Source organism: Drosophila santomea, chromosome 2L, assembly GCF_016746245.2.
Source record: "Drosophila santomea strain STO CAGO 1482 chromosome 2L, Prin_Dsan_1.1, whole genome shotgun sequence".
NCBI classification, from domain to species: Eukaryota; Metazoa; Arthropoda; class Insecta; order Diptera; family Drosophilidae; genus Drosophila; species Drosophila santomea.
In genome coordinates, this window is record NC_053016.2 from 7,506,120 (window position 1) to 7,522,575 (window position 16,456).

Consider the following 16,456-nt stretch of genomic DNA (forward strand, 5'->3'; position numbering starts at 1 on the left):
TTTCACATTGTAGCTTATTGTATTGCCTAATTGAATGCGATCTTATATGAAGGACACTACTGGTCACTCGAAATTAAAATATTAAGACCTGTCTATTTCTGTTTATACTGTTACTGTGTATAATAACATAAACCTTAATTTCCGCTGGTATAACCGAGATAAATAGAAAAATTAGTTAGATTAGAATAATATTAGATGTATGAGTTATTTTGGAGGTATTAAATTTATTATTACTTTTATTTATAGAATTTAAATGCTTTCATTTAAATTACATACTAATTTTTTTAGTACTGTGAAATCAATTAAAGGTGCGACCGGCAAAGTATTCCAGTTCTGTGCATTGAATCTAATGGCAATCAGGCAAATCAGTCAGCACATTAAAAATCGGTATCTTTTCTAAATTACTTAACAAGGTTAGTCACGAGCCAACAGAGCGAGGGTATATAGGGAACCCAGCTACCATATAGGAACCTTCACTTCGGTTCCGGTGCAGCTGTAGAGCGTAGCTATGCTGACCTTCTGCCTGTGGACAACTCTACCGTGGATTGTCCTGGGCCAGACGTACTACATGAGCTTTATCTTCAACAACTACGGCTCCTCCAGAATAAGTGCACCCCAACTGGGATTCAATGGTACAGCCAGGGAGCCCATTGAGGGTGGAAATTTGAAGACCAGCTCGGCGGTACATTCAGGCGAGGAAGAAACTCTGGAGGTCAGCTCATTGGAGCATTCACGGGAGTCCAAACAGAACTCAAAAAAGTACAAGGAAGTGGAAACACTTGAGTTGAGTTCAGAGGATCATTCGCGGAAAAAGAGCAAGAGCGATACCATGAAACCAAGCGTAGAAGACAAGGACTCAGGTGATTCGGCTGAGACGATGATCTGGTCCACCACTCCAAAAATGAAATCCACAACAAAGAAAAAAACGAAGGCCACAACATACGAAACTCCCGAAGTGCCCACAGAAATCACCACAGAATCCACAAAGGCCACTGCAATTGATAACGAAAAATCAACTGACGAAATATACACGGAAAACCCCAAGGAACATTTTACAGATCTACCGGAAATCGGATCAATTGGAAAAGAAGAACCAGTCTCCAACCTACCAAAAAATTCCGTAAGAAGCTGGGAGTCGGTAACACCACACCCTCCCGAATTCTTCGATTATCCGGAGGCCACATGTAGTGAGGACATGGATCTACACGAGGTATTTGGCATTAGGCTGGAACGAGATCGGGGTTTGCCCACCAAGATCTTGTGCAACTTCAAAAACAAATGGGGAGGTCCTTGGCTGCTAATGACGCGCATAGAGCTCCCAGTTCGTATTCACATGCGCCACTGGTTCCTGGGCTATCTCACTCCAGACTACAAGGATATGAACATCAATTTCTTGGCTCTGGCTCATATCATGAACTCCATGCGCACAGCCATGTTGATCATTGGCCAGGATAAGGAGAACAAGTTGGTTTATAATCTGTATGACGATGTGGTCATATCGGCATTCAACGATCTCTTCATGATGCGAAAAGCCGAATTGGTGGAGGCCAATACGACGGAGTTGCTCTTTGTATCCGTCGGCAAGGTATTGAGTTCGTATGCGGGCCGGAATCGGACGTGTCCTTTGCAGGTTCTTGGCAGCTGGTGGGGTCACCATTCCATACAGGATATGTACCAGGGATTCTTATGGTGACTATAAGAGTCCTTGATTTACTCACAATCAACTTATAACACTAATAAATGAATTAAATCATATTTTACAGTGTCTTCCCCAAGGATCGCAGCATATCCAAGCCCGGCTATGTGGCAATTTTTATAAAACCCAGCCTATTCCCGGCGAATCACACAGCTCTTTACAATCACCCCATATCGACACGGCGTCCCTGGACGAGTAACTATAATACTAAAATATTGAATGAAACAGATACAAATTCGAAGGCATATAAAAAAGAACAACAATTGGATTGGGAACGAAACAAGATGGCTGTGCAAAGGGAGCTGGATCGTCGAGCCAGGATCTTTGATGCTATCGACAGGCTGAGGATGGAGGAGGCCCAGCGGCACAGGGGGAGGTAGCATAACTGAAGGAGTCTGAATATAGGTTCATAAACTAGGGGGTCAGGTCACCTCCATTACTCAAGAGAGAGAAAAGTATATAAAGTTTTGTAATAATTAAGTACTACTCATTAGATTAAGCTTATAAATACAAGTTCAAGTTGTGTTTGCGTTTTATTTTAGTACTTAGCGTTGTAAATACATTTACTATCTATTACTACTATATTCCTTAGTTATCACATCAGTCAAGTGACAGAGCGGATACCAACTTTAATAACCTTCTCTAAACTTTTCTTTTAGTTTAAGTATACATTTCTATTCGCATCCCTTTCCCACAAAGCGTTGGTCAAAAGGTAAAGAAGAAATCTAAACGAGCTAAAAACGAGGCAAAGACCGATATCCAACCGGAAATTGGTGGCTTTTACTCCTATGGGCAGCTCTTGGTTCTTAGACTCTGTCATAATTTTGCTCGGACAACGTATAGCTACATAAAAAAAGATGTGGGGAATCGGGAGGAGCAGGGGCTTTGATTTGGGTGGCTCTGTGGTCATGGTTATGGTTAGCCAAGTGCATTCTAAATTCTGTGCCAATAATTGACAGAGCCAACAATAGCAGCAACAACAAGTCTGCATTAAATAGAGTCCAGGAAATGGCCAGAAAACCAGAAACAAAAAAAAACCAAGCAGCACAACTTGGCCATAACAATACGGGCCAAAAACAGATTTGAATTGTGGGTCTCTCAGGCTCTCGGCTCTTGACTTTGAACTCCTTTCGAGAAAAAAAAAACAGTAAAAACTAAGGGGCCGAGGCCATCTGGAGATCCATACACGCAATGTAATTGGACTCCAGGTCTCTGGTCTCCATTCAGTTGAAGGCAATTTAAGACAACACAGAGCACAGGCTAGGAGGGAAATGGGTGGAAAATATGGAAATATGCAAATCATTTGGCTGCATCAAACAAAAGACTTTGTTTGCGTTAGAAGACCTAGTTTGGTCTCATATTTTGTTGGCCAAAACACTAAGCGTTAATATTAATGAGTGCAACAATAGAATGCTGAGCTTTAATAGCTTTCGCAGCTCGTATCTATTTGATAGACACAATAGATCCAAGCTAATTTATTGAATATTTACATACATACATAAGTCTAAGAGTGTGCAAATATTTGCCACGAAAAAGAGTTCACTTGAGATACGCATCTTACGACTCCACCCCAAACACGAGTCCCAAGTCAAAATCAAATTCTCGGTTTTCAATCTAATTAAACTTTATAGTTCAAGTTTGGCTTTTTGCCTGACTGTGGTGGTTTTTTTGGTTTCGGAAAGGGAAGCGTTGGTGACCCACGTTGACCATGGACAGATGGTTAGATATCAATGAATGTCCAAGATCAATTTGCATACGCTGCCGAATGATTCGTCAAAAGGTCGCTTCGTTTTGATTTTAAAGTCAAGCCCAAGCCAAAGAACTCGTAAATATTTTCTCGTTTTATACGACTTTAGCTTTGGCTCAGCCCCTTCTTTCTTTCTTTGATAGAGCTATAAAGTTTAAGCCCAATAAAGTTATTTTGTTGCGCAATATTTACATAGAATTCAAGTGGGTTTCAATCATAAAGTAGACACATAAAATTGGTTCCTGTTTTGGTTAAAATATACGGATAGGAAAGAGATAACAGCTATACGTTATGCTAGAGAAGGACTATTTGATGCAGGTGATAATCGAGATTAGGCTTATTAAGAATGATGTTCTACTCGTATGTGATATGTTGTTAACAAAATATTCAATTTATTGGTTAATTACTATAAATCAGAAGCAGGTTTTGAATCTACAATAAGCAAGAGTAAAACTATTGATGGAAATGGGGAAATCAATTAATAAATATAGTAATAAATGATTAATTTTAAGATTATCTTGTCTTAACGATATTCCGGTCACGCACCCATCTCCAATATGCATATAAATGGATCCAAATTGAATGAACGAGCATCTTGGGATAATCTCAAGCTCTGGAATTTGGTTGGTTGCAAAATAAATTAATAGCAGGGTCAGCGTATGGCGCGTCAAATGTGAAACGTGCCAGGTCTTCATCCGCGTCCTCCATCTCCATCCCCACATCTTCCCACTCTCCTTCAGCTCAGGCCAAAAAGTAAAGCCCCGAAAAACCCGTACCTCGAATCCCGAATCCGACGAGTTTTTGCCCAAAAGACACATCACACTAATAAGCAGCTACAAAAGTGCTTCTGGCTGCTTCTGGTCACCCAGCGGACGCTCTTTCCGACCCTCCCGCCGCCTCAATTTTTTCACTGCCCGCCAAATACATTTTAATTTGAAGAGCCGAGAGTGCAGCGCAAAAATGAATTCTACCCCGGGTTGAAAGGGGCCTTCTGCTCTCTGCCCAATTGTATTTTCTGGGCTCAATTTAGTTGTACGGATTTTGACCTGCTTAACCCTAAAGCCAGCTATCCAGCCAGCCAGCCAGTCAGCCATCCAAACAACCAAATGCCTGGCAAATGGAGGGGCAGCTGAGGAGAAGGAAGGATGACGATGATGATGATGATGAGGGGAGGGATGGGGAGGGGAGGGGATGACAAGAAGCGAAGACAACAATTTGAATTCTAAATTGAACAGCTTTTTGTGCTACCTATGCCCGGGAGCTCGCCCAGCCGCCAGTTGAGTGGAGCGCTGATCGCGGAACGTGGGCCGACCTGCTGCCAACTTGCAGAGGTTGAAGCTGTTGTTTCTTTGGCTTTGGCAGCGGCTTTGCCAGAAATCCAAAGTCGAGGCTTCGGCTGGGGGAGTGGGGCTAAAACTGAAACTGAGGCTGAGCCCCACCGTCAATTGCGCCCAACTACCTACTCATTGTAATTCTTCATGTCTGGCCACGTCCCAAGCCAGGGCCGGGCCAAAAGCAAACGCAAAAGCAAAAGCGTACCGAAAGAGCTGGCCAAGAATCGGAGAGTCAGTCCAGAAACGGCGACCTGATTGCCGGCAGTGCCAGCAAGTACCCAGTTCCAGTTGCCCATCAGCAACCTTTGGCTCAGTTTGCTCGTATCGGTGGCTGCCCGCCTCAAGCGAAAGAACGAAGTGACACTGCAAAGGGGTGTGCTCGACTAGGAGTTACCGCCTAATATATCATTTAACATTTGGCCAGCGGAAACTAAGGCTTTTTGCTTACTTATGTGTGTTTATATACAACACATTTACGATCTCTTCTGGTTACTTTTTTTTAACCTTTGACTATTATTAAAATGTAACTAGACTTAAGCTAAAGGAAAAATTGCAAGCAGAATGATAAAAATAGAAACAAACGTTTTCTAATAGAGCTTACATTATATGTGAGTGGATATAAACTTATTTAAGATTGGTTTTTAAATGGGGACGTAACAGACGCCTCAGTTAAGTGGTTCTGTAATTTAAGCACCTATAAATTTGATCATAAATTGTGTTACTAACTTCTTGTCAGCATTACAGGGTATCGAAAGGTTGACTTGTGGAGCATCAGCATCGCGGCTACACTTCACTTGTGTCTTTGGCTTTGATTTTGATTTTGGTACCGAGTATTTAATGATATTTTACTCTTTTTTGTATTCAGCCCAGCAAACCAACAATTACGCTTAATGCCAAACATCCTCTGCTCAGCTCCAGCTCCAACTCCAGCTACCAACTACCAAGTTCCAACTTCCAGCTTCAAACTTCCAAGTTCCGAGCTCCCGAGTGCGGTGGCTGCGGTTTGATCTTGTTACGCATTCGAGGCACTCGCTCTCGACTACTAGGTGGCCCCGGTCTTTAGTCTTTAGTTTGTGTTCTGGAATCTGTATTCTGTACTCTGTTTTCTGTACTCTGGGATCTGGATCTGGATCTGCAATCTGAGGTAGCATTTGATTGGCATGTAGAGCAGAACAGCCTCGACTAGCGATCTTTTTTTTAGCAGATAGTTGGTCATCGGGGATTGGTGAAGGGCAGATGTTGAAAGGTCCGCGCTTTTCCACTTTCCACCGAAAGTGTTGGAAATTGCCAGTCTAGGCCATTCATCCTCTGATTGATTTGCCAGCTAACTATATTCATCTTCGATCGAAAAGAACTGTATTCTATATCAATCACCAAACTGTTGGCAGCAACAACAGCGAACCAAATTGCCCGCTTATTATTTAAATAATTTAATAAATTATCGAACACTCGCCCCCAGGCCGAGTAATGAACTCCGGCTCAGGTCCTCGACTTAGACAGATGTAATAAATAAGTTTTATTTTTATTTCACAGCTACTGCCGCTGGCGGACCAAAGAAGCGAACAGTGGGACAGTGGGCGAGTTGTGCAAATTGCTGATAAAACCATGGATAAGAGTGGTTCTGCACTTTTAGGCTATTTTTGATTAATAATATGAACATCAAATAGTTAAAGAAAATATTTTAATGGTTTGGTTGGATATTTGGATACTTATAAGCCAACGAAAACAACTGAATTCAATTAAGAAAACTTAGTATATGGCAGAAATATGTTTTCATATTTTAAGTCTCATATACATGGATGAGATTGTCAGACCTTGTGCCACTGTGCACAATGGGGCCAGCACAGATATTACATCTTAAGGTCAAAATATTAGCAAATTTCATGTGACCCGCTCACCGAACAAAGCCTTTGGGGAGCCAAAGAAACAAAAAAAAAAAGTAAAGAAGGCTAGCCAATCCAATCCAATCCATCGGGGGGTTTGGCGAACTGAGGAGAGCATGGAGGATGGCAGGTCCACTGGAGATGGGGCTGTTAATTTCGCTGCAGAGAGCGGTAGGCACATAATCAGTTTATTTGGTTGCATTGGCTTTCGTTGGGCTCAGCAGTAGAAGCAGTAGGAGCAGGAGCCGAAGCCCAAGAAGAAGCAAAAGTGCCCCGGGTTACACGCCAAAGATACAATTTTAGATTATATGGCCAACTGCGCGCATGCGCATAATAATAATGCATGCAACAAGACGAAGACGACGACTACAACGACTAAAACAACGACGACGATGGCGATGGCGACGAGTAGCCAATTGCTGGCAAGGCTCAGGCAACTCCACTCCACTCACTCCAAGCCGCTCATGACCAAAAGCCAGGTCGTCTTTGGGTTGGCTTCCTGTAGGGGCACAAAAAAGGCGTGCAAGTGGGTATAATCATCATCAGCTTTGATAACACACCACGAGCGACGTTGGCTGCAACGACCTGCCTGGGTCCGAGGTTTTTGAAGACCCTGGACCCCAGACCCCAGACCCTAGACCCCAGATCTCAAACCGAAGACCCCAAAACAGCAGACCCACAGACCCGGCATGATCTGCTGCTTGGCATTTGACTTTGGGGCCGACTTCTCTGCTGGTTGGCTTATTTCTTGGTTGTTTTTCAGTTCGGTTTGGTTCGCTTTGGCTGCTTCCAGTCATGCGCTGGCTTCAGCTGAGTCCGAGTCTTGGCTTTGGTCTTGAGGTCTCTGGGGTCTCAATGGGGGCTGCTGCCTGAGTTTGCCGCTGCCTGCTGACTGTCAGTTAAATGGCAGCTCTGTTGCCGTGGCCACCTTATAACCTCCGCCTTGTGCACATTTCATCTAACCTCTGCTCCAGTCCGGCGTGCACAGTGGGACGGAGGTCAGCAAAAGGGCCAAACGGGTTAATTATTATCTACTGCCCATCTACTTTAAATTCCAAGTGAGAGTTGTTCATTTATAAGAAGGGTGGTGTATGTGGTATTTAACACAGTTCGTTTCTTTTGCTTTAACTAAACTCCCTTTTTCGATTTACATTTCAAAAAGAGTCGCGGTGCTCAGGGTTACTTCTTAGACAAGTAAACAAAATCCCCAATAAACTGAACCCTACTGTGCCGCATAAAGCTCCCCTCGATTGCGATCATTTGCTTTCGTGCTGTGATTTCTGCCCCCAAACCCTCAAAGAGAACCTAACTTTTACCCCAGTATATCTATACAATAGTTTGGATCCTGCTTCGGTTTGGTTCTGTTCTCTGCCCATTTCTTCCAAGTGCCACAGCAGGTCGAATTTGCCGGTTTCAAGTTCCAGGCCCAGCAGCAGCAGCAGCAGCAACATCATCAAACAGACGACATCATTATCGTGCAACATTATCAAAAACGAGGGGAAAGAAAACGCCAAACGCGAGGCAAGAAATTGCTTGTCTTTGGTCAATTTTTGTTCGTACATTTCGTAGGCGGCCAAAAAGTGGAAGCCACCAAGGAAAAAATGGGAGGGGGGGAAAATAGGAAGCTCTGCGACCGGAGCAATATATTGAAATATGGCGGTAAGCGGGCAATTTAAATGTGGGCCCCTCGACGCTTCCACCCGCCGCTGCACGGAATGTGGTTTTAAGTAATTCATGGATTAATGGTAGCATATTGGTCTTGTGGCTCGCGATTGAGCTGCAGGAGTTGGAGGAGTTGGAGGAGCTCGAGAAGTTGGAGGAGTTGCACGAGGTGGATGAGAAGGAGGCGGCTTCGTTGCCGCTGTCTCTTGAGTGAATGGTCGTGTCTGTGGCCGAGACCAAAACTGCTGTCTGTTTTTCTGTCTGCGGGGCCTTGGCCGCGGCAAGAGTAGGAGTTGCATGTTTAGCACGTGCCTTCGGTTCCTCTTGTTGCACACTGATGTTGCTGCTGCGGCTGCTGCTGCTCGTGTGCGGTAGTTGCTGCCGTTATTGTGCTGCTGCTGCTGCTGCAGTTGTTGTTGCTTCGCTGATAATGCGTTGACCGCCAACGCCGCAAACTAGATTGTTACGTTTATAATCATTAGGCAGGTCGGTCGGTGATTTGTTTTCCTTTTCCTACATTTCCTTTTTTCTAGCATTGATTCTTTGGGCTATGAAAGTTTTTTGGTATTCGCCACAAAGCACCGTTAATATGAGGTTGCTTTTCTGGGCAAAACGAACTGCAGGCTACTCTCTGGTAGCTAAAAACTTTGGAATTTCACAGGGAGTTGCTCCAGTTAAATGTATGGAACGCTTTTCGAAAAATCGCACATTTATGGTTTTAATGTTTAGGGTATTACTTTTATTAGAAAATATAGCAGCATACTTTAAATGCAGCTTATTAAATTCAAATATCCATAAACTAGAGCCGAATTCCGAGATTAGCGAAACTAAAACTCAATGAAATCCTCTTTAGCTAAGTCACAACATAAAGATTTCTTTCACATCTCTGTCATTCGGCTTAACCGAATATAAATTCAAATTTTTGTTTTTGTATGTGGCACAACGCCTCGTCACACTTCCTGGACAAAAGAAGAAAAACCCCAACTCATTGGCCACATAACACATTTCGCCGCACTCACACACGCACACACACGGCACTCGAGAAACCAACAAATTGCATTTTAATGCAACTTTCCAAATCAATTTTCCGAAAACCAAACACACAGACCGAGGTGCATTTCCCTTTTGCAAAGAAAAGAAGAGAAGTGAAGACGAAAAGGGGAGAACTAGAGATATGGCCAGAGGGATATATCGGGAACTTGGGTCTTGGGTCGCAGTTGGCCAAAAAGAGTGCCTGGCCAAAAGGCCAATATAAAAATAAATAAAACTTAAGTCAGCCATGTGACAGTTATGGATGAGAAGGCTGCACACTCCACTCCACACCACACCACACCATTGCACTCCACTCTACTCCATGGCAAAAGCAGGAAAGTCAAGATCCGGACTTGGAGACCCCGGCCTGAGCCAAAGTAACGAGTTGGCTGGGCGATAAAAAATCTAACTTTAATACGAATTAAGATAAACAAATAATGCGAAAGGGAGTGGACTGGCGATACAGAGGAGCAGAGGGGCAGCATCTAATCGAATGTTTGTGGATGGCAATGGAGACCTCCAGGCCCAAGCTCAAGTGACAAGTGCGAGTCTAGCCCGGGGGTTTTTGACATTTGCTGAATCTGAATCTGAATTTGAATCTGAGACTGCGACTGCGACTGCGACGAAGACGATGATGATGATGATGACTACGTGGATTTTGCATTCGCTGTTTGTGTTTACGCGAACGATGAAACCTTATGCCTAATAATAGGGTCGACTTTGAAATGCATACGAAACGGGGAGATACTGGTATACTGGTACTGGGTACTGGGTACTGGCACTGGTACTGCAAACATAGTTTGCCTCGCATTTTTTCTCTTTTTTATTTTGTCGGGGGCGTTAGCCACGGTGCAAAATGTAGAGCTACAGAGTTGATCTCCATGTTGCCGATGCTTGACATTTATGTGAACCCAGAGCAACAATAACACGTTGGTGTACCGCCAGACAGAACCGACAGAACCGACAGACACGAAACCGATCCAAGCCCAAAGATCCCAGAGCAATCGTCGTGGGCTAGAAGGCAAAGTCAACTCGTTCGAGTCATGAATCTTATGACGCCTACGTGTACTTTTGGCATTTGGCATGTCAAATACAATAAGTACTAGGGGAGCCCCAGTGCCAGAGATCACAGCACTGCGAGTACATCGCATACAGCCCAAGATGGAGATGGAGACCCAAATGCGGAGCCTGGCGATGATTCTTAGGGTTCAAGTCTGCGTTGGCCGCTGCTGCGTTGACTCTTTTTTTTCTTTCTGACAGCTTCGTTTTTGGGCCCAAACACGTTTTTTTGGGAGCCAAGTGGAACATTCCTGGTCTGTCATTAACCGACAGAAACTAATTCGCTCCAAATAAGTTCAAGGCGGAATGCTGATAGATTGACAAGGCGAATGGGTTTGGAGATGTTTGTCCGAGTTCTTGCTACAATTGGCGAATTCGTCATCTTGAGTTTCTTGGGAAATTGGCAATGGAGAAGTCGGTAATGACTTGATTGTGAACTTTGATTGTGGGGTTAAAGTTGTACACTCATTTAAAAAAGTTGTATACCAAATCATTAGATCTCAATTAAATCTAGCTATCTCCATGATGCTTAAGGTATTTGAAGATATGTGACACTACAACTAAATCACAACTTTGGCATGCCCTCAAACTGGTAAGTTTGCTAAATACAAAAGTTTAGACTGTTGTCAAACGAAACGACTAAAGATTCGCATCCCACGACATCCAAATCTGCTCCTGTGATCTGACCATCGAGTTTCATTGATCGAGTTTCCAAGCTCCTCTTGGACTTGTGTTTCCTCGCATTCCAGGCATCCAACCCACCTGCTACCTGCTCAGTGCACTTAATCAGCGAATAATTCATGACAAACTGTGGAACGAGGGGATCGAGAAAAAGGGGGAAGGGCTCCGTCCCGTAGCTCGTGTCTTGTGATCACGCATAGAAATTATTATTGTGCTTTAATATAGCCATAAATCTGAACATTTAAAATGCAGAAAATATCGCATCCTGCTGCGTTTGCCAAACCAGTACTAGAAAATGCTGAGGATCGCAAAACTGGCCATGGGCTGGGTTGGCTCCAACTTATGACTTCATCTGCATTTTTATGGCGAATACCCTGGCGATAATAAACCCTGGCAGGGATCGCAAAAGCCACCCATGCGTGCTCCTAGAAAATGAAGGGGGAGAGTGGGGGGAGGGGGGGTTCCCAGTTGAAGGAGGAGGAGTTCCACCGAGGCAATATCAATAACACTTGCAACGCTGTCCGTCGTCGTACGACTGCAACATGATGCGACAACGTTGTTGTCGTCGGACAATGTCACTGAACCAGTTCTCAATGTCTTCATATAGATTTCCACGGCCTGCGAGAGTCAACCTCTGCACTAAATATTTACAACCTCCACAATATCTCAACGACCGACAACGACGACAAAAAAGACTGAAAAGTCTGAAAGCAAAAAAATAAAAAGGTAACAGAAACGAGGCTGGTCTTTTCTATCGCCTGGCCTGGCGGAACAAGTTCATGCAACTGCAGCAGCAGCAGCAGCTCCACAAAAGGTGTTCAGGCGACCAAGACCAAGTCCGAGCCCAAGACCAAGACCAGCCAAACATCCAAACATCCAACTACCATCGACCAGCGACCAGCGACCAGCGACCAGTGTCGTTGTGGCCATAAATTCAATTGAATATTACGCCAATTGCCTTTTTGTCTATCGCCAACCTCGCGCGTCGGGGAGGAGTCAACATGACGGCCTCCAAACTGGTTCCATCATCATCAGTTTGGCCCGCCGATATCTTGTATTTTAAGCAGATTTAGTTCATCTACGAATGCACGCCACGCTAAGCCGCTTTCGGCGTGCTAATTAGACGACTTTGAAGGCCCCATCTCTGCCAGCTAATATGCATCAAAATGTGTCAACACCTGGAGCCGCGTTGTCCTGCCATTCCGACCGGCTTAATTGTTGGCTCTCCTCTCGATGCAAGCGAACCAAGCCGAACTGAACTGAACCTAGGCCATGTTTTCACTCCATTAACGCGTTGTGCAGTCGCCGCAGAGTGCAGCCAGATCCTGAACTGGGTCTGGTAATGATGCCTGACGTTGACCGATCGTCGACCGCAAAAGCCAGTCGAAGCCATCGCCATCGCCATCGCCATGGCCAAAAGCCGGGGGAAAAGCCAGATCCAGAGCAGCAGCTACAGCTACAGCTACAGTAACAGCCAGAGTAAGAGCATGAGCAAGAGCCGGCCCAGGCTGACCGAGCGATCAAAAGTCGTTCAACTTGCCGGAACTGGTCGTAAAGATCACCTGGCCAAGAGCTGCCTATGTGGAGCATTTGGCTCTCGAACTTGGCCAACGCAGCTCGTACCTGGGCATCTGGAGTTTAAGTTTAAGTCAAGTAAAGGCTGAATCTCGCGTGGCACAATATTAATGGCCGCCAGAGAGTTCATGCCGGTCATGGCGAGTTCAAGTCCCAATACGTTGTTAATCTTCCCAGTTCGACATTCGTTCGGTTTGCGACAGGAAGTTCACACAACCACACAGTTTCATTGAGTAAATGAGCTTTGACTCCGGCGATGGGCTTTAGGATTGGAAGTGATTAATGCATTCCAAAGGATCTACAAGGATCTTCAAGTTAGAGGATGTCATTTGGATATGAGGCAACTAGGTTCAAAAAATCATTGAAAAGGAGTTTTTTTAAAAATGTAATAGTTTTCTTAAGGAGACTATCAAACCTAAACATTTTCCTAGATTAATACCTTAGCAGGACTGGTTATTGTTTGGTAGTTTACTTTCTAAGATCTGATTTATTTAGCCCTGCCAGCTGGGCCATAAAACTCAATTAGTTGATGCAGAAAAGCTCCTTTCTCCATCGCATCGAATCTCCCTGCTTAATCAACTACAAATGGGCTAAAAGGGAGAATGTTGTGTTTGGTTTCGGTTTGGTTGGCCTACCTGAACGTATTCGGCGCATATATCAATTCCGCCCACAAAGCCGCACACATCGTCCACGGACCAGGAGTTAACCTCCTCGCTCTGCGCCTGACATCGTCTTCGGGCCTTGGCAACTCCTGTTCCGACTCCAGCTCCGGCTCCTGCTCCCGATGATCCCGCTGCAGAACCCTCTCCCGTGCCTAGGACCGCGTTGGCGTTGCCAGAATTGATATCGTCGTGCTGCTCCAACGGTGGCGGGGATGGTGTGGACGTGGATGAGCCTGTGGTGGCTGTTGTTGCCGTGGTGGCCGTGGAGCTGGCACGACGCTCTGCCTTGAAGCGCTTGGCTGCAGGCGGCTGGGAGCTCAAATCCAATGGCGCCGCCGACGCAATCGAGGAGTTACCGCCGCCGTCACCGATGGGCGCCACCGTCGAGGAATCATTGGTGGAACGTGGACTAGACTGCCGCGAAGCGTGATGCGATTGCTGCTGCTGTTGCTGCCGTTGATGTTGCTGCTGCTGCTGTTGTTGCTGCTGCTGTTGCAGCTGGGCCGAGTAGATCAGAGCGGGTGTAACAAATTGGGCTGCCTGATGCAGTGCCGCATTCAGGGTGGAACTGGAACGTGGTGTGCCCGCCGCACTCGCACTCGGCGACGAGGCATTTGAACCGGAGCGCTGCTGTTTGCTGCGCAGAATCTCCTGGATTTCGGCATCTTTCACAGCACGCGCCTGCGGAGATCGGGTTGGATGAAATGGTACAAGAAAAGAGAAGGGATTGATTAAAACACAAAATAGTTACATGAACCAACGAAGCTTATAGTAGTACTTCTAGTGGGTGCACAATAAGATTTCCTACTTTGCTGTTAATAAAGTGGTACTACCTACATATTGCCAAATACATAACCCCTTAAATAGCAGAGGTTGACCTCCAATGGAACTACTCGCTAATGTTACTCACCAGTGTCAGCAGTGCCTGGGTGCTGCTCATGTCTATCAGCGGCGGGAAAATGCCGGACGAGAAGGGCAGAAAGTTGGTCATAAACGGCGAAACACTTGCTGCTGCCACCACGGCGGCCATTTGGCTCTTGGCCTGCTCCGTGGGCGATGGAGCGGTGGGTGGTGGAGCTAGTTGCGACAGCGACGGGCCACCACCACTAGCTGCCGCACCACCCACACCTGCACCACCGGCCACACTCACTTTGGCCTCCTTGGGCAGACTGACGGCAGCACTGTTCGCCGCCGATGCGGCCGATGGGGAGAGCTTCTTGGCAGTGGACGTTGTGCTGCCGGCGGTGCTGGTCGACTTGAGGGCGCTGCTTGGGGCAGAGTTTGTGCCTCCTGCTCCTCCGCCACCTACACCGCCTGCTCCGCCAGTGGCTGTTGCCGCCGAAGTGTTGCCGTCGTAGTAGGAATTGCGTCGCGTTGCATTATTGCTGCACGGAGAGAAAATGTTGCACAAATTGGTTAATAATTCAGAAACTTGGTAGTTTAAACAAATATATTTTTTATAAGATTCCAAGCAATTTCTGTATTATTTCGAATATTAAAGTAAGCGAATATAGTTTAAAACCTTTAATAAGCATCTTTTCATATTAAATTTGATTTTCTTAAATAATTGATGTAATAAACGATGTTCCCACATTTTTTTGCCTACGAAAATATAAAGTTATTTCAGGGCGGACTGGAAACTCACTCATTGGGATTGGCATTGTTGTACTTGGCCGCCAGGCATCGCATAATGTCCGAATAGTTGCGGGTGGAGAAATCCGCGGCATTTGAGGCGGCACCACCATCCGATTTGGCGGTGTTGCTGCTGCCGCTGCCGCTGATGTTGCTGCTGATGTTGCTGCTGCTGTTGCTGCTGCGCAGTTGCTGCTGACTGGCAGCCTGCTGAATGCTATTTAGCAAATTCGTTGACAAATTGTGCAGCGGCATGTGTGTGGCTGCAGTGGCTGATGCCGATGCTGATGCCGATGATGATGCCGATGATGATGATGTGCTGGTTGCTGTTGCCATCGATGGGCCACTGGGCGGACTAAGGCGTTGTTGCTGTTGCTGCTGGTGGGACTGTTGTTGTTGTTGCTGCTGGTGGCTGGGCGAGACACCACCACCAGCACCACCACCACCACCACCACCAGCACCACGATACGATGACGACGAGGGCGTGGCGCTGCGAGATCTGTGAGAAAGAGGCAGAGAAAAAATGCCAAAATATCATATGGATTAGTTATGTTAAAGTGAACATTTAGCAGGTTTTGCATAAGTGGGAGAGTGTGACATCAGCCTGATATATTTACTAGTATACCCCATGATTTCTCGTAAATTTGCATTTATATTTAATTATCTCGAGTTCTCATTCAACGCCAGAAAAAGGTGTCGCATACAATTGGATTATTTGTCATTCCGCACAGCATCTGAGCCAAGTTCTCTTGGCTTATTTGACATGCTAATGAGTGGCTTCCGTGAGATCTTCTCTCCTATGAAAAATGGCGCACAAGACTTTCAGCCAGCTGCGATCACGATGTACGTCTTGTGGAAGTTTGATATTTAGTTTAATTCTTTGGAGAAGTGGCAAGTCTCTGGTCATAATGCGATTACAGATGCGATTTGACATGGGAACTGCTTTGCAAGGAGTTCCCTGGCGAAAGGAGTCCACAAACTGGTATGCAGTTGAGAAGCCTGGGAGAGCTTACGCTTAGTTTAAATTGAAACAGGTAAGTAGAACAAATGGAAGTGACGATACCATAAAGAAGGTCTAGAATTAAGCTATTATTTCCACTACAATGCATCTTCTTTACAACCGTATTCCTGACAGTGTACCCATAATTCTTTTAGTAACTTTCAATCTTGTTAGGACGATCACGGAACATTTCCCAAACAATTTCATTTCAGATGCTCTCGGATCCAAACGAAACGAAACATTTCATGTTAACCAATGTTGAGCATTTGTGGACTACAATCTGGATGGCATGGCCATAACTCATATGCAACTACCAAGCATGCCACCAGCAAGGCGCAGTCGAATGCTCCACCTTGCCCCCGCTCCAATATCCACCCATTAGCCATTCAGCTCTTCGAATGCAACACGAGCCAAGCCAACTGAATGTTGGCCGAAAAGAAAATAATCAGCATAGATTTCTGGCCAGATTCGCAGTGGCGGCAGCGGTCACCTC

The 16,456-nt window shown here is 45.5% G+C and overlaps 2 protein-coding genes across 5 annotated transcripts in view; one reads left to right on the forward strand and one right to left on the reverse strand.

The window, feature by feature from the left end:
• Positions 1–16,456, reverse strand: part of LOC120445406 (pneumococcal serine-rich repeat protein) — a 56,553-nt gene that overhangs the window by 3,439 nt on the left and 36,658 nt on the right. For all 4 annotated transcript variants that reach the window (XM_039625839.1, XM_039625824.1, XM_039625849.2 and 1 more), the window contains exons 4-6: positions 14,977–15,462; positions 14,242–14,716; positions 13,305–14,012 (exon numbers count right to left, since the gene is read on the reverse strand). In XM_039625839.1, coding sequence (XP_039481773.1) covers positions 13,305–14,012; positions 14,242–14,716; positions 14,977–15,462 — 1,669 coding nt within the window. The remainder of the gene's footprint in view (positions 1–13,304; positions 14,013–14,241; positions 14,717–14,976; positions 15,463–16,456) is intronic.
• LOC120445430 lies at positions 290–2,209 on the forward strand. Its single transcript, XM_039625861.2, has 2 exons — positions 290–1,689; positions 1,764–2,209. The coding sequence occupies exons 1-2, from the start codon at positions 509–511 to the stop codon at positions 2,074–2,076; spliced, it is 1,494 nt and encodes a 497-aa protein (XP_039481795.1). The 5' UTR covers positions 290–508; the 3' UTR covers positions 2,077–2,209.